Source organism: Macaca mulatta, chromosome 3 (assembly GCF_049350105.2).
Source record: "Macaca mulatta isolate MMU2019108-1 chromosome 3, T2T-MMU8v2.0, whole genome shotgun sequence".
In the NCBI taxonomy this organism is placed as follows: Eukaryota; Metazoa; Chordata; class Mammalia; order Primates; family Cercopithecidae; genus Macaca; species Macaca mulatta.
The window spans coordinates 126,150,616-126,168,576 of record NC_133408.1 but is presented as its reverse complement, the minus strand read 5'-3'; the positions used below and the strand labels follow the sequence as shown (position 1 = coordinate 126,168,576).

Here is a 17,961-nt window from a genome sequence, read left to right as displayed (position 1 = left end):
ATTTTTATTATTTTAAGAACACTTTTTCATGTATATGCTCTAGTGGAACTGAAGGATCATATGAACCTTGATGTCTGAGACTATATTGCAGTTTAACTGAAATTGTTTTATTAAGATGGAAGGACACGTCAGAAAACCAAGGAAAACTATATTTTAGTAGTAGGTATTTTAATTTTTTGTATAAAAGTCTATCAGTAGAATATACTCTTTAAAAATAATAAGCATCAGGAATTTGATTCTATTCCAAGTTAGAAGTGGTAATATAAAGTTAAAAACTAACACTAGCTACGATTCTGTTTAGTAATGAGGAAAGAACTTTAGGCTGGCTTTTAAAGATTAATTTGTTAATTAGGTGAACATCTGGGTTTTGGTTCATCACTTCCCTTGGAAACCTTGATTAATTTATGAAACTTTCATCCTCATTTACTAAAAAAGCAGTGAGTCATCCGGTGTTACACACCAATGACAGCAAAAGTTAATTGGATTCTAGATCCTTTCACATTTCTGCTTTCAGCAATTCCTTGCCACTTTGAGTGGAACCATGCGCTAAGGGAGTCCGTGTATTTTTGTGTGTGAGAGAGAGATAGAGAAATGAGAGGAATTACAAGTAATTGAAAAGTGAGTTTGAAAAAATAAGAATATATGTTTGTATTTTCCTTGGTTTGTGGCGAGAAACTCTGGAGGTATACACAAAATAGCCAAACCAAACCCCAAAACTAACAAACACAGTTATCTCAGTGCATGGTTTTGTTTTGTTTTTTTCTAAATAGAGTTTTGATTTGTGAATCGTGTGAATGTACTATTATCTTTTCAGAAAGGGCTGTTGAAGATTGTCTGTGGATTAAAGTGTTTCAGAATTGGGTTTAGGAAGGGGAAGACAGAGACATAGCTGCAGTTCATTGTAGTTAGTGTCTGGCCTCCAAATAAGAGATGCATCAGCAAAGAGAACACCCCCAAGGAAGGAGCGGGGGCACAAGACTGAGAAAGAAAGGGAGAGATGGATGGAGCTGCGGTGGATGGCTGACTTACTTTCTTCTGGCCCTGCAATAGGATTGCAACCTTTTTTTGGCTCTGCTACTTACAAATTGCATTCAGCTTAGAAATCCCTCTTTAGATATATACCTGTATATGGCACATAATCTTGGTCGTGGGAAACAATACTCACAGATGAAGGGGACCTCATCACACTGGTTCTTAATCTCTTACTGCTTTTGCTTTGCCTCTCGTTGTTCCTTCATCCTGTTTTCCTTATCAACTTTACTTTTTGGGCATATTTTATGTTGTGATTTTATGCATTTATTGAGCTACCATGAATCTTTTCTGGAATTGGAAGGAGCATGAATGAATATGTACATAACTAATCTGGGGGAAATGCTAACAGAGGAGTAAGAATACAAGTGATTTTAATTGTTTTATGGTGAGTCTTCTGCATTTCCAAGTATACATATAGTTTTACAAGGGGCATGAATTTCTTTTCTAATCAGATATAGTGGTTTTTTTTGTTGTTGTTGTTTTTTTACTAAATGTAGACAATAGTTGTGGTAGAACTGATGGACTTTTCCAACAGAACAATATATAAGGGTAGTAGAGAGAGAGGACCAGAAAGGAGTCATGGGACTAAAGTCTTAATTTTCTTTTCAGCCTGTGCTTCTATGAAAATGCAGGAGGGGCAATGTACCCACAGTGGCTTGCTTAAAACTTTTAAAAAACAAATTCTATTTTTAGGACTTCTTTTCTTCTATTTAAAATGATAGGCCATTAGAGAGCAAGATGTTTATTTTTATAATTCCCTATAATCTAGACTTGATTGCACATTGGGAAGTAAGGATTAAAAAAACCAATATCTACAATTTGATTTTTGTATAATATTTTTACTCTATAAGACAAAGAATTAAGACCACATAAAAGCAAAAACAATAATTTATTTGAATCCATCTTTCCTTGAAAAAAATAAAAATAAGACTTTAATAGTCGTTTCCTTAACTGTGTACAAATCTTCTCAAAAATACTACTGGTGATTGAAAAAAAAGAGAAAGCATAGTTTTGTTTTTGTAACAACCATCCTTATTACTTTGTTGTACAAATAACAAGATAGAAATTTGGAAATAAAATTGAAACATAAATTTAGGATTCCTAACACTAATAAAAATTTAATAAAACAAAGTCTGCTGAAAAATCTAACAATGTAAAGTTTCCACATTTGTAGGTGAGACAGGATAGTCTCAGTGTTGATGACAGTGGAAGTATAGAGTGGAACTAATTGAGCTTTGCAGAGATATTTCGTACAAAACGAAAGAGGAAACCCCTGTCATTTTCATTCTCCTCATCGGCATGAGAAAGACTGCCCACTGAGGAATATTTCCCCAACATGTTTTTCTGTTGCACAAGACATTGTGTATATGCTGAAAAACCTGCAGTTCAATTTGCATAAATGCCTCTATTCTGCATGTAAAGGAGTAATGAGTAAGATGTGTTGGTCTCGGTTTCTTCACTGATTCCAGATTAATATACTTTTCCACTGTTTTTCCTTAAAATATTTCTTCAGAATTTCACTCTAATGTGCTGTTTAGCCCATGAGAGTTCACCTAGTGAAGAGATATACAAAATATGTAAACAGTTCTATAGATTTTTCAGGTCTGCAGGTAAAAGAACCTTAAATTCTTTTATTCCTTTCCAGGGCTACAAGTTAGATCAACATTTGGAGCTAGCTCAAGAAAATTACATTTATCAACAAATAAATATAAGAGAAGGCAATTATTAAATTTTGTAGGTAATTTACTTTTGAAACTAAAGGTTTACTTAACTTGAATGTCCTGTTTTCAATATACTAACATCAGTCTTGGGTTCAACATAAACCCTACCAAGAGCATTTAATGAGGTCAATAGACAATATTGAAATACATCCAGCCGTAAGTTCAATAAATAAATAATTGGGCTGAGTACTAGAATATGAACACAAACCAGTTTATCAATTTGTTAAACAGCAGTCCAATTAGTTAATAGACACATGAAGTAAAGAAAATAACATTGTTAGAACAGTCTAAGAGCCAAAGAATAAAATTATTTGGCTGTCTTTCCTGCTCAGAAGTGACTGCCAAATAAAAGAAAGCAGTGAAGTTAAGATTCTTTCCCCAGAGCTGGCACATTCACATTGGGAATAAGAGATGGGAGAGTTTCACCAACCACCTATAATAATGCATTACTCACAAAGTTGATCTTTGAATTTAATTGGACCTAGAGGAGAATAAACCATAGGTAATCAGGAAAGAAAAATGCTCTCTGCATCTATAGGTGGCATTTATGCTACTGAGAATTATTTATTTTACTAAGAATCACTCATCTTTAGTTAAAATAAGTAAACAGCAGCCCACTAAACTATAAAATCTTTAAAAAATGGTCTTATTTAGTGTCTTGCTCTAGCACATAGTAAACGTCCTGGAAATGTTTGTGAATTGATTATAAGTAAAATAAGTACAAACTAGTTTCTGATAAGGAAAAAGGAAGCATTTCGTTTATTTATTTCAAAAATTGGAGTAAGTAACACAAATCTGAATTCAAATAAAATAACACTTTAAAAAATATTGGCTCCCCATTTAGATAAAGTTAGAAGACAGAGTAGGAAATTTTTAAGAAGGATATTACGGATAAGGGAGACAGTTATGGAGAAAGAGAAGAAAAGAGAAGGGTAGATTCAGAAAAGGAGGGGTTCAAAGGATGAAGGTAAAGGAAGAGAGAGCCACGGGAAGACAAAGACGTATGCAGATTAACAAACACACAAAAAAAGATTGAGAAGACAAGAAGAAGGTGAGACGAGAGAGTCTGTGGGAGGTGGAGATGTCACTCAGATTGGGCTGGTAGCATGAACTGGGGTCTTGAGGGTGACTGCCTTTTGGAGGAGCATGTCCTAATAGCAGTTTTGAATACCTTTTGAATAGCAGTTTTGAATGCCTGAAAAAGAACATTTCTGCTTTGTTTTCAATTCTCAAATCTTATTTATGAAATAAACTTTTATGTTCTTAAGAAAGTCAAAAGATTTTGCTAGTGTCTAAAAGTCATCTAATTTCAAAGGGTGTTTTTTTTTTTTTTTTGAGAATCAGTTTTTTTGACATGGAAAACAACCCAATCACTATTTTGTGTTCTGAAATTGTAGCTGCCATGTTCACAATTTTGACTTCAAATTTATTTCGTTCTTGAGAACCTTAAAAGATAAACCCCAAGTTGTCATTTGGTTTGTTTACATTCTGATGTGAAAAATTGATAGTTAGAAGAAAGGATATATAGAAAAACAAATGAATTTAAATAGGATACAAATTTTAATTAGATTAAATCTTAGAAAGGAGACATAATCTCAAAATTCTTTCAATGCCTTATATTTAACAGCAAACAAACTTCCCCTAGTTTTCTATTATAGACAGTAAAGAGAATTAGGTATCATTTTAGAGAGTTTTTATTCTTAAAATATCATGTAATAATATCCTACTCTTGTGTTCTACTAGATTAATAATGCAACGCTTTACAACATTTTTTTCAAACTAGAAGTTTCTAGCTCCATCAGAGTCTGTTCCTTATTTATGTGACTCTAGGTAAATTTTCTCTGATGAGGTTCTCTGAAGTATGTTGTCACTTATTTAGACCTTAAATGATGCACAGTCCCCCCAGGACTAGGTTTCCTCCCCATAAGATAATTTCCCATGGATTTGTTCACTCCTAGCTGCTATTTTTGGTATTTACCCAGAAGTGTGCATGAATTACTTTGCTGGAACTGTTTCTTTTGCCAGAGGGGAAGTTTCTGTATGTGGTTATTGATGTTCTTTTCAAAGTCAATAAATGACAAAGAAATGATGGAAGATGATCTGTGGCAGTTATGCCTGCAGGCAGCTACAGCCCACAAAAAAGAGTTCATCTTATTATTTCAAAAGGTTGTAGGCTTTATTTCTCCATGGCAGGGAGGAAAGAGAAATTTCTTAGTGACAGCCTTGAGCTTAACTGGATAAATAGGTTCCCAGCTTTGTCCTCAGCACCGGTTTTGTCCTCTATGGGTGAGAGGCCAGTCCTCAATGGGTTCCACTCACTTGGGAATAGGCTACTTTGAATAAGAGGATGGGCATTGGTGCTGACTGTGCTGTGGATCCTCTGTAGGCTTTTATTTTACTGGTCCTATTTTTAGTGACAAATCATCATGGCTCTAAAACTACCATAGCCACTGGAAAATCATTAAGTAATCATTAAGATGGCTACAGAATTGGCATGAATATTCCTTTCATACCCAGATGTGGATTCCTTGGGGAAATATTGTGAGAAAGAAATGTACACAAGAAAAAGTTGATTCTAGAGTTTTGTATCTAGTCCACTGGCCCAAGTGCATGGCCCTAGAAGATACTTGTGTGCTTGCCTGTTTTGTTTCTCAAAATTATGTTCGGGTGGGGAAGTATGCTTAAATGTACAGATGCTGTAATTTCTTGTTTTGGTATTTTTCTTCTGTGCCTTTTAATCAATTCTGGGGAAAGCAAAAGCTAAATGCTTAGCCTCTCCATAGCACCATCAAATGCAGATTCATACTTACTCTGGCTGGTCTTGCTGCTGGGCAGGGATGTGCTGAATAACTTCATATATTGTACTGTGCAAATCTTGTCCTGATATACCATCAGAGACTGGAACAGATCTGCTTGGGATCTAGAAAATGTGGCACATTAAAAATAAAATATCTCAATACTAGTAAATAGTTTTTCCACTATGCTGCATAGTTGAAAACAACTGGCAGTAGTGATGATTAGAGAATTAGAACTATTTATCTTCCCTAGAAGGCTGACATCCTCCTTGCTACACTTTACTGCACTTACCCTATGGCAGTTTATGCAGCAGCATAGATATAAGGTCAGAAGAAGGATAGCTTGACAAAGCTATGGCTTTTTTTCTTCATTTAAGAAGAAAGGTGGCAGTGCTGGAAAGGAAATATTACAGAAAGAAAAGAAATAGCAAAAGAGAAGATGTCAGGACATCTTAGAATCAGCACATATTATTATCTTTTCTATACCGCAGTTACCCTTTTGACACTATTTGCCAATTATGTGCACAAGGGTGGCTTAAAAGCAAGAACAATATACAGCCCAATTGAGGTTCTCCCAGTAAAACTCCAAAATTGAGTAGTGATTAATCACATGGTAAGACTTAAAATTTCTTATATAAATCTCACTCCTTTCCAGTGAATTCCTAGGAATAAAAAGTGTGTATTATTTTACATAAAAAAACTGAAACTCCTTATTCAAAAATTCAATTATAAATTTTAGCTGTTCAGTTTCCTGCTTTCCAATTCGAAGCCACACCTCAGAGTGGTGCTTTCTGCCATCGTGAGAAGCTGTTTGAAATAACTGATCCATCAAATATTTGTTTTTGTCTTTCGGTTGTGGAAGTGAAGGTGAGCCAATCCTGCCTGAGATTGAATAGGGTATTGCAAAGCCTTTGCAGGGCAGTTCTTCCCTTCATCTGTGACTGTTACCGACTCACCCTTAGGGAGGATGAAATCCAATCAGTCCCTCTCCATTACTCACATGACATTTCTCAAATAAAGTCTGTGGTCAGGAGGCTTACTGGATGAACCTTATACATTGACAGAATCCTCTGAACAAGAGAAGTCACCATTCCCTAATGGCAAATAGTCCTTTTAACAAACAGAAATGAGAATGACTGGAAGCAAGTAATCTGTTTTTATGGTGCCCTTCCTTAAATGGACTCTCATAGCAGAATAAGGAAGCAGAGGAAAATTTTGTTCTATACAAATCTGTAAAAGTGTTAATAATCTGATTCGCTCAGAGAAACATTCTGCATGTCTTAAGCAAAACTGATTGCTTTAAAAAACTTTTTTTTTTTTTTTTCCCCCGGACTGAAATGACTTCAACTATAAGAAAGCTCCCTTGCCATCTCATGCACCTTTAGGGCAATAATAAAGATGTATACTTATATACTTTGGGCCTATATGGCAACTTCCTTCTGAAGCATGAGGTACCTTTAAGAGTGTGATCAATTGTCTTTCAAAGTTGTCAAAATTTATGAGGGGGCAATAAAGGGAAAACTGAGGAACAGAGATAGTTCAGTAAAGTGATGGGTTGTAGTCACCCAAGTGATGCAGAATGACTTAAATCAGGGTCTCCTGATCTTCTGTTTATTCAGTATTTATTTATTTGAGACAGGGTCTCACTCTGTTGTCCAGGCTAGAGTGTGGTAGTGTGATCACAGCTCACTGTAGCCTTGAACTCCTGGACTCAGTGATCCTCCTGCTTTGGTCTCCCGAGAAGCTGGGACCAGAGGCATGCGCAACCATGCTTGGCTAATTTTAAAGTATTTGTTGGGATGGGGTCTCTGCCCAGGCTGATGTCAAACTCCTGGGCTCAAGTGATCCTTCCATCTCGGCCTCCCAAAGCCCTAGGATTACAGATGTGAGCCACCGTGCCCAGCCTATTTATTCAGTTCTCCTGACTTTCAACCTAGTTAGTTCTCTCTTCACTGAGATTACCAGGTAAAGACTATTTATGAATTAGCATAACTTCCTTATTTGTGTTAGCTTTACTTATAAAGGTGAAGTAAGATGCTTTAGCTCCCCAAATCTGGCAATGCCATTCATTATGGAGTAAGTCAACACTGCTTAATGCAGTAATGGGTAACGCAGCCATTTGACCACACTGCCCAGTGCTTAAACGAATGCTGCTTACACCTCTGGTGAAGCAGAATTCTACTTCTTGGTTAATCAGCCACTAGGAAAACCAACCCTGGAAACACCAGAAGCATCTGGAAAAGCAACAAATTCATATATTCCGAAGTCATCCAGAGCATCTTCATGGCCTGAAATGTAAAACAAATACTACTTACAAACCAAATGCCTTAATTTGCTGTTGTTTTTTTAAAACTTTGTAAAACTTATCTTTATTGTCTGCTTTAAATGGTATAGGTACAAAATGAATTTAACATTTCCTAATCCCTATAGTTGTATTGCCATTAAGCAGTGTTGGAAATCACTCTTTCTGAAGCTGAGAATCGAAACTGAATTGGAACAATTATTCTTAAGGCCAGATGTGAGAATAGCCTGTTGTATCTTTAAATACACATAGGTGGGCAAGCTTGGCCTTTGTAACTCTCAGTTACCAGAGACTCATGGTCATCAGGGCTTTAGCCTGAAGGTCACAGCAGCTCTTGATCCACCCATAGTATCTACTGCACCCTGTTAGATCTAACAGAGACCATCAGAACTAAACAGAGCAAATAACTAACTGAAGCTTCCCATACATAAAAGGCAAAATACAGTACAATATCAATCCACATAAACTATCGTCTACAGAATGATGGGGGTAGAGGTGGTTAGGAGGAACGAGACAGCCTCTGGGGCCCTTGCCAGCTCTGACATTCTGTCATTTATAAGTCAGGAAGGGCTAGAAAAGAGGAAGAAGGCCCACATTTATTACACATCCAGGCATCATATCAGGCACTCCACCTCATTTTATTTAATTCTCATGGCAACTTTAAGGGGGAAGTTTTTATCCCTATTATTTAGAAGAGGAAGTTGTGGTCAAGAAAAATAATTTTCCTAAGGTGATATGAGGGGAAAGTGGCACATATAAAACTGCAAATTGGCTCCCTGTGACTCTGTGGCCTGAGCAAAAACTCCATTGTTAATTTATAATAACTCAGTACAGTCAATATTGATGGTAATGAGGGTTACAATGGGGACAAAGAAGCAACCCTGGCCCCGGCCAAACCTTCTTTTCCTCTTCCCTTTGGGATGGAGCTGCCAGCATGAAACCTACCTTAGGAATGAACAAAGTGATAGAACGCTTTGGCATTTTCAAAATAATGATAATAGAATCAATGAAGTAGCAGAACTAACTTCATTGATCCTACTGACTGTGGGCAAGTGACTTAATCCCCTTCATGAGTAGTTCTCTTGACTGTAAAATGGAGTTAAGAGTGCCTTCCAGGCTGATAATACAGACTTGTGTGACTTATATAAAACCAAAACAGAAGACAGCACTTTGTAAAGTGAAGGCACTAACTCAAAGGTAAGAGACTGTTATGTTAATTTTAGCTCATATTAATTATATTACATTAATAATATATAATAATATTAACACAACTAATTAACATACATTAAAACTGATAATAGCCCTTTTCAGCCTGGCCATTACCTGAAAATGTTTGAGCTTTCCTGTATTCTGTTTCTGGCCTGAAAAGACAAAATAGGTATTTTTGTCAGGGATAATAATTGAGGAAAAAGCATCTAAGGAAAGAACTATTTTCATAGAAACAGATGCATTACCTGCCTTCTAGTTTCTGTTTTATAACTAAAATCAAGAGAGAAGAAAAATGGTAAGGTTCCTTTTAGTACACATATACAGCTTCAATTTTTTTTTTTTGTAATTTTAACCTACCTTTGTAGGGTTGATATTTTTTCCATAGGAAGAGAAGACACATGGATATAATCAAAAATAGTGATATTCCAGTTATACTTGCTAAAGGTGACAATGATTTTCCTTTTTGTGCAAGCTTCTCCAGTCCTAAATAAAAAGATAAATATATTTTTAGCAATAAATTGCTACAGTTTATAACTTGACTTTTTAAATGCCTTATTTTAAATGAGATGCTATTTTAAAAAACCATATAAACATGTATATTAGAGACACAGAGAGAGAGAGACCAAATGGAAGGAATACACTTATTTTACAACACACACTAAACTCCTCAGGGATACCTGTGATTGGAAATGTGGTGCACTGCCCAAGTTAAAGCTGATTGTGTTGTATTAGATGTAGCAAATATCTCATGTCGTACTTCTCAGTTATGTTTGCCACCTTAACTTAGATCTGTTTCGTCTCATCATCTCTACAACCCTAAATGCTAAGTTGTTCTCTCATTTTCCTTCCATTTTGCTTTTTTAGCATAATTCAAGTATGTGAATTTTCTAGGGAGATGGCATGTGAATAAAGGTGCGAGAGGGGAGGTGTTCATTTCAAACACACTTTAGTAATTTTTTGCCAATAAAGAAATGTCTCTTACCATAAATGATGAAAAAAATTAAAAAGAAAAAAAAGAAACATCAATTCTTAAAATAGGATGTATGTGTGATTTTTAAAAAAATATTTAAAGTCCCACCTTTTGACTAGAATTCACTTTGTTTCATAAGTCATTCCCTTTATTAATATCACTATATAAAATATGGTGCTAATAGCATCTGCTGGGTGCTTACAATATGTCAGGCTCTGTTCTAAGGGTGGATGATACATATTAACTCACTGAATCTTTACAACAATCCTATAAAGGAGAGATTATTTTATTATCCCTTCCAATAGAGGAGGAAGCTGAGTCTTGCCCAAAGTCAATTGGGTTATAAGTGGTAGAGTCCAGAAGTTACCCCAGACTCTTAACACTAAATGATGCCTCCCTTTAATATAATTTCAACACAACTTATTAACTGTGGCTATGTTAACACCAGCTTCAGGCTATAATATGTTTAGTTAATCTATCTATCTATCTATATATAATCTATATATATAGTTAATCTATATAATAAGAAGTAGTTTTAACCTCCAACAAATGAAAGTAACAGATGTCTTCCATATTAGCATGTGAATCAGATATGGGTGTGGAAATAAATCATGGCAGTTGCCTGTCTCTGTCTAGATTAATATGGGAGTGAAAGTCATGTGATGCCCTTTCTGTTCAGCAGTGGAGAACAGCCTGGAAAATCTGGGTGTGGTGAAGACCATGGTGGCTACACAGCTCTGCAATAAATATCCAGCCTGCACTGTGTCATCTTTCACCATAAAATCTCTGCTGAGATCTCCAACAGCCAAAATAAGGGGGGAAGCCTTAATCTTTTCTTTCTCTCAGTATAAACCTACATTAACTCTCTTGGCTTTTCCACCTAGAATACTTCCATTTCTTAATTTTACAGGAATCTTTTAATAATGTAGTATAGATCATATGTGCAAAAATCTAGTAAACACATCATGGAAATCAGTTATCTCTTCTAATTTCCCCATACAACACCATTCCCATATTCCCCTTAAGTCCTAAAAGAGTTTGACAAGGTTGTTTTTCATTATCAAAAATCTTCACAATTTCTGATGGGGAGTTTATAAATTTCTGACATGCATTCAGAGAATTGCATTCTTAAAATGGTCTTCTATGGGATTATAATAGCTGTGTCCTGCTTATTGCCTTTAAACAGATTTTAAATTAAACTCTTTCAAACCTTAGCTAGAAGAAATAAATGAAAGGCAGCTTCAAATGAACTAGAATAGCAATTTATTGATCCTAGATATAGACTAGGACATCATGAAGCTTATTAGATTACTTTTGCCTCATAATAAGTTGTAGAATAATTTATATTCTCCCACTGTTAGGTTGACCTTTAGATTGGAACCACTTTGCACTTGGGTAGTCTCTTTGTGAGATCTTAGTCTTTTCTCAGATATTATTCTCTTGTGGGATTGTTCTCTCTAAAGAGCTGTGTAACTTTGGGTGAGCCCCTTGACTCTCAGGGTTTTGATTTTCACATTAGTATAATGAGGAGGCAAGAGTGACTGGCATTTAAGTTTTCTTCTTGCTCTGATACTCTATGACTTGGAGGAGCCAGAGAAGTTTACATAAAGTTATGTAAATAGGACTCTATATCCGTGGCGTGCTAGTAACAAAGTCTTCAAAAAATTACACATATATATGTTATTTTAACACACCATATAAGCACACACAATACACTTTTAACTTTAATTTCCATTATTTTCCCCTCATTTCCTGAAGTGTAGGCAATGTAATTACAGAGCAACATTTTTCTGAGTTTTAAAACATAGTAATTTCATTATCATTAAGTCCAAAATATTTTTTAATTTTCACTGCAATTTCCTATTTGACTTATGGGTTATTTAGAAGTCTGTTGCTTAATTTTCTTAAGTTTGAGAATTTTCTAGTGTTGTTTCTATTATCGATTTTTAGTTTAATTTCATTCTTGTTAGAGGGCAATCTTTTGAAGTTTGTTGATTTTTTTAAATGACTATACAAATAGTCATATGAAGAGGGTGTATTCTGCAGTTGTTGCAGGTAGTATTTATATTATTTCAACTAGGTGAGGCAGCTTTTCTCTATTCCTACTGAGTTTTTGTCTGTTTCATTAGTTACTGAAATAAATATGTTAAAATCTCTCACTTTGTGATTTTTTGGGTCAATTTTTGCTATTTATTAGGTATACTTCCTAATGCTTCTTGTCTTAAAGAATTTATCTAATTCATCTAATTTTTATATACTTTATCTTATACCTGTACAATAAGTCCTCACTTAACATCAGCTGATTCTTGGAAACTGTGACTGAGCAAAACAACATATAATGAAACCAATTTTACCGTTGGCTAATTGATATAAACAAGAGCTAAGTCTCTACAACATATTTCTGGTCAGAAAAATATCAGAGGTCTACATAAAGATGCCAAACATTTCTAATATCAAACACTGAAATAAATGTGAGCTCTACATACATTTAATAAAGATTAATAAAAACAAGTAAGATCATTATTTACTCCATTTTTGGTGAATCCGTGAATGATGGCAGTGGTAGTGGTAATACGTTAAATCAAGGAATAAATGTTTACAAAGTGAAAATTGTGAAAAGCACCTCCTAGCATCATGCAGTGCAAAAACTAACATCACAAATCTGGTAGTCTTGTGGAGCACTTTCATATCACATCATTTATTGTCATGCATTTATATAATTATCTTAGATTTTATAAATTTTTATTTGACAATCATTCGTATTCATTCATCCATTCTCCAACCTGCTTATTCTAGTTCAGACTTGCAGGTGGCTAGAAGCCTATCCCGGAAACCCAGGGCACAAGGCCGGAACTAGCCCCAGACAGGGTACCATCCCATTTCAGGGCACACTCACACACATACCCACACTAACTCAGACAGTGACCATGTAGATATGACAGTTCATTGAATATGCACATCTTTGGGATGTGGGAGGAAGCTGGAATACCTGGAGAAAACCCGTGTAGGTATGGGAAGAATGTGCAAACTGCACACACACAGTGGCCCCAGTGGGAATTGATATTTTTTCTCATCAATATTATAAGGAAATGATGTTGAAATGAAATAACATTATTAGAAGACCTGCTATATAGCTACGCTGGCTTTCTTTTTTGTATGATTTATCTGTTCATTTACTTAATTTCAACCTTTCAGTATCTTCGTACATAAGGTGTGTATCCAGTTTGACATGTTTTTTAGTTGGAATATTTAGCTCACTAAGACCTAGTATGATTAGTAATATATTTCAGTGTAGATGTACAATCTTATTATTTTTTTCTATATTTCCTACCTTTTTATTTCTTTTCTCTCTCCTTTCTTGTCCTAATTTAAATTAATCAGAATTTTATTTATCTTTTCTTCTCTATTTCCTTGTTAGTTATACATTTTTGTCTTTTAGACTTTAAGGATTAAGAATTCTAATCAAAATTAATAGTTTTACCACTTACTGCTTCTATGATACAATAATTAGTTTCATATTACAGTTGGGAAATCTAAGACTCCAGTACTCAAATTTGAATTTAGCAAGGTCTAACAATAATTCCATGCTCTTTCCACCACTCTTGCCTAATCATTATGGAAGAAACAGAAATCCTTCCCCCAAATGAAGCCCAAATCTACTCAGTTCTACTAATTGAAGCAACAACAAATAAATCAAATCCTCTCTGTATATGAGACCATCTTAATTGTTTGATGAAACTCTCACATTTCCCCCGAGAATCCTCTTCTTCAGATTCAACATCCCCAGATCATTTTGTTGTTCTTTACATAATAGAATTCCATATTCTCTACCATCCTAGAGGTGCACTTTTGGAAGCCCAACAAAATTTAGTCAATTTCATTTCTAAGATACACATTTAGAAGGACCCATACTTCACTGTGGTTGTCAATAAGATAAAGGCAAATAGAATGCTCTCTGAGACAGTGACTGTGAGAAAAAAGCAAAAAAAAAACAAAAAAAAAAACAAAAAAAAAAACCAGAAAAATTGATAAGAAATAATAAAAAAGAAAGAATTGATAAAAAATACCAAATGATAGAGTGGCAAGATTTAACATATATCATATGATTTGGGCACCACTTTTAGCAAGTGAATTCTCTATTTCATCATTTTAGATCTGACAATAAAGTCAAAACTAGCTAAGGGAATTTTCAGATAATGCACAATTAAATATATATTAAATATTATATATATATAAAATCAAATGTACATTTGTTTTCCATTTACAAAAGAAAATTCATAACACCATTTACAGTTACAGATAAAGAAAGAGTCTCAGAGAAGCTAAAATATTTGCCATAGTCAGTAAGTCCTAGAATTGAGAGTAGACAGGTTTTTTTCTGACTTCAAGTTCAACTTTTTCTGTTAATCTGTGGTCAAAGATTGGTTTTTCCAGTTAGTAGGTAGGCTCTTATATATCAGTTTTTCCTCTAACTTTTTCTGACATCAGACTTCATGTGCTTGAAATCTTTCACTTCTTAATAGCCAGACTGCCATCATCAAAATTCTATAAGCCCTGAAGACTCCTCAAAAAAGAATTCAATGCTAATTTATTCTATTCAAGTTTTTGCAATGTGCTTTACCATGAGCAAAACTGCACAAAAACACTTGAGTAGTCTCGGCTGTTTTTCCCTCTTAGAACATATCCTAATAATTGCTATTTCCAAGCAGTTCTCATTTTAATAGTGAAGCTTCACTCTGGCTGGCATCCGCTCTCTGCCAGACACTTCTATGATTCTGCAGTCGGGCAGAAGGCTTAATATACAATGATCGCATGTCTTAGACTAGATAAGATACATATGTTCCCTTCTCCTTCGTTTTTAACTTTTTGTCCCTTTTAATATGTATTTAGTAAAATGACTTAATTTGCACACATTCTGTCCTACAGAGGATCCCACTCTTTCCTTCCTCCATTACTTCCTTATTTCTTTAGGCTCCTTCCTTATTGCCCTCTTGCCTCTTGCCTTGGCCTGTGTTTGCCTTACATCAGAGAGCTTTCCTGTAATGACCAGTGCCTGTCAGCCCAAAACCACGGCTGGGGCAAAGGCCAAGAGTCTTCCCCATGGAGAATGAGGAATAGGGACAATCCTTTTGTTGGAAGAAATTATCTTTCCTGTTAGGCCTCTTCTCTAGAGCATCCTGGCTCTCTGCTCTCAACACTGCTCCTCTATCCGGGAACACACAAGATTTACTAGGTCCAGCATTTGAAATTTGTTCCCTTTCATGCACACAAAAAGCGCCAAATATGTCAAGGATCAAATCAAAGGGCACAGTTGTTGTGGTCTCAGCCATAGGCAAGTGTTTTTGCAAAGATGAACTTCCAGAACCTGAACCTGAAAATAAGACAGCAGGAAATTCTGACCCTATTGACATAGAGAATGTATAGGGATCGCTTCTGCAGTTCTAGACACTTGCAGGAGCTTCCTTCTTTCTCCTTTCAGAGAGTTTATACTATTCTTTAGCACACAGCATGCCATTCTCCCCATTATTTAAACATGATGGACTCATGTGCCAAAACCATAGTGCAAATGCTATTTGCCTCCTCCTTAGGCAAACAAATAAAATGGAATAACATGTTAAGTGCAAATATGGGCAAGAGGTGTGGTATCCATGGTATCGCAACCCTGCTGTTTGAGACTGCACTCAATGCAGGACAGCCATATGCTACCAGTCTGTGTATCTATTTCTAGATCAAAATGAAGTCTTGAGATCTCTCTCATCCAATCTGTTCACTGATTATGGTAGCTGACTCATGTCCCTCCGGAGATGAAGGTGCCACGTTGAGGAGTGTGCCATTTCCACACTCCATCATAAGCCCACCTGACAGATAAAGTTGTTCAATGCTGGATGCTCATGGAGACATCACCTTAGGTCTCAGGGTCTGAATGTCAGATTTGTAGTTCCATCTTAATTGTCATTTCCAAAGGCCCAAAGTAAAATACACTTCCTAGAGGCCTTGACTTGAGAAATTTCCAGATAGAAAAAATCAGTAAATTCATTTTCCTGCCTTGAGTCTTTTTCCTGTTCTCTTCTTTAAGAAAAGATGGGGAATATAAATAAATGTAAAAAATGGTAGCTTTCTCAGGATCACGTACAAATTGAAAACATTTCCATTATGGCTAAATCTCAAACTACACCCACATGGCCTTAGGGAATTCTATTTATATAACTGAATGCCTTCATTAAATGTGAACATTTGAATTCTGATCAGATGGTTGCATTTCCATAAACATTCTCTATCTATCATCTATTATCTATCTATCTATCTATCTATCTATCTATCTATCTGTCTGTCTGTCTGTCTGTCTATACATTGCATGTCACAATAGCAATTTAAGCTCAGTTAAAACTTTAAAGTAGGGACATCTGCATTCAAGGAAGTCCTTAATTAAGGTAATAAAATATTGTTTTTCAAAACACAAAGCTAATTTATCATTTTAATAATTATTCTTTTCTTGAAACATATCATAGACATTACTTTCAGTTACATGTATTTCCTAACTTTGCATTAATATGAAATTATACACATTGTAGACAAACCAGAATATCTCTACATACATAGCATTAAATTAGATAGGTGATGAGAAAGTACACACTATACTTTATGTGTGACCCTATACCTATCTTTTAGAAAGACCATATGGTTTCATCAATATTCTCAGTTATATCAAAGGAGACAGTTTTTATAGTGGTTAAAAACAAGGGCTTTGGGCCAGGTACAGTGGCTCATGCCTGTAATCCCTGCACTTTGGGAGGCCAAGATGGGTGGATCACCTGAGGTCAGGAGTTTGCGACCAGCCTGGCCAACATGGTGAAACCCCATCTTTTCTAAAAATACAAAAATTAGCCAGGCATGGTGGCACGTGCCTTTAATCCCAGCTACTTGGGGGACTGAGGCAAGAGGATCGCTTGAACCCAGGAGGCAGAGGCTGCAGTGAGCCGAGATCATGCCACTGCACTTTGACCTGAGCAACCAGAGTGAAACTCCATCTCAAAAACAAAAACAAAAACAAAAATAAAAAACAAGGGCTTTGAATTAGGATATTATTTTATCACTAGCAGTGTGAACTTGCCTATTGTCTCTGTTTTCTTTAGGATATTTCCATGAAGATATGAAAAGGTCAATTAATATCTCAAATTAGATGTGAATCATAGTCCAAAGAGGTAAAAGTCACCGTTTGCTGCAGTCTTAGAAAGGCAGAAAAACACAGAACTAATTGTTCTCTCCAGCCTTCCTCTCCCCACTGAAAATCCCTAATAAAACTTGATTATTTCCTGACTTTGTTATTTTCTTTCCACATCTGTGACCTTGGAGTCATCTCTGACTCCTTTTTCCTTTGGCTTCCACATTCTATCGCTAAAACTTTTTGGTCAGCCAAATGTTTTGCCTTATTAAGAAGTAAGAGGTTAATCTATTTCTTACAACTTCACTGGCTATACCAAACACCAGTTCGGTTCTGGAAACATCTCAAAAGCAGGTACTTTGACCTTTTAAATGATTTCAAATTCTTCACAGATCTCAAGAGTTTATTCATTAGAGTAGATGGTCAGTAGGCTCAACTGATAGTTGCAAGTGATGGTCATTTATAACTGTAGGTTGGTGTATGCTTAATGTATACTGCAGAGGTTCACTGACTTTGAAATTTAGAAAAAACAAATATTTAACAAAACACATCAATACTATTCATTTTCTTTGCCATTTTGTTGCTGTTTGAGTTAAAGCTCTGTGGACATTTGGGGGTTAGAAAATAACTCTAAAAGCCACAAAGAGGTCACTAATATTGACAGCTCTGAATCCCTCTGAAAAATAAGCACCTGCTCTTCTTATTTACTGTAATAACAAATGCTTGGTCTTTGTACAGGTCAAACAGGTTTTTTAGATTTTGCAAAAGGT

The 17,961-nt window shown here is 35.4% G+C and overlaps 2 protein-coding genes across 12 annotated transcripts in view; one reads left to right on the top strand and one right to left on the bottom strand.

Moving 5' to 3' along the window:
- Nucleotides 1-17,961, top strand: part of VPS50 (VPS50 subunit of EARP/GARPII complex) — a 220,315-nt gene that overhangs the window by 57,478 nt on the left and 144,876 nt on the right. The gene's annotated exons all lie outside the window — the stretch shown is intronic.
- HEPACAM2 (HEPACAM family member 2) overlaps nucleotides 1-17,961 on the bottom strand; it is a 42,187-nt gene that overhangs the window by 3,611 nt on the left and 20,615 nt on the right. For 2 of the 11 annotated variants that reach the window (XR_013415922.1, XM_015134263.3), the window contains exons 5-9: nucleotides 9,417-9,542; nucleotides 9,305-9,329; nucleotides 9,174-9,211; nucleotides 7,763-7,836; nucleotides 5,564-5,673 (exon numbers count right to left, since the gene is read on the bottom strand). Coding sequence is in view for 10 of the 11 variants with exons in the window: in XM_015134263.3 (XP_014989749.1) it covers nucleotides 5,564-5,673; nucleotides 7,763-7,836; nucleotides 9,174-9,211; nucleotides 9,305-9,329; nucleotides 9,417-9,542 (373 nt within the window). In the remaining variant the exon portion in view is untranslated. Of the gene's footprint in view, nucleotides 1-1,902; nucleotides 2,586-3,207; nucleotides 3,235-3,255; nucleotides 3,949-5,563; nucleotides 5,674-7,762; nucleotides 7,837-9,173; nucleotides 9,212-9,304; nucleotides 9,330-9,416; nucleotides 9,543-17,961 lie in introns of those variants that run through there. The other 9 variants (XM_077998063.1, XM_015134264.2, XM_077998069.1 and 6 more) reach the window with 7 other exon arrangements.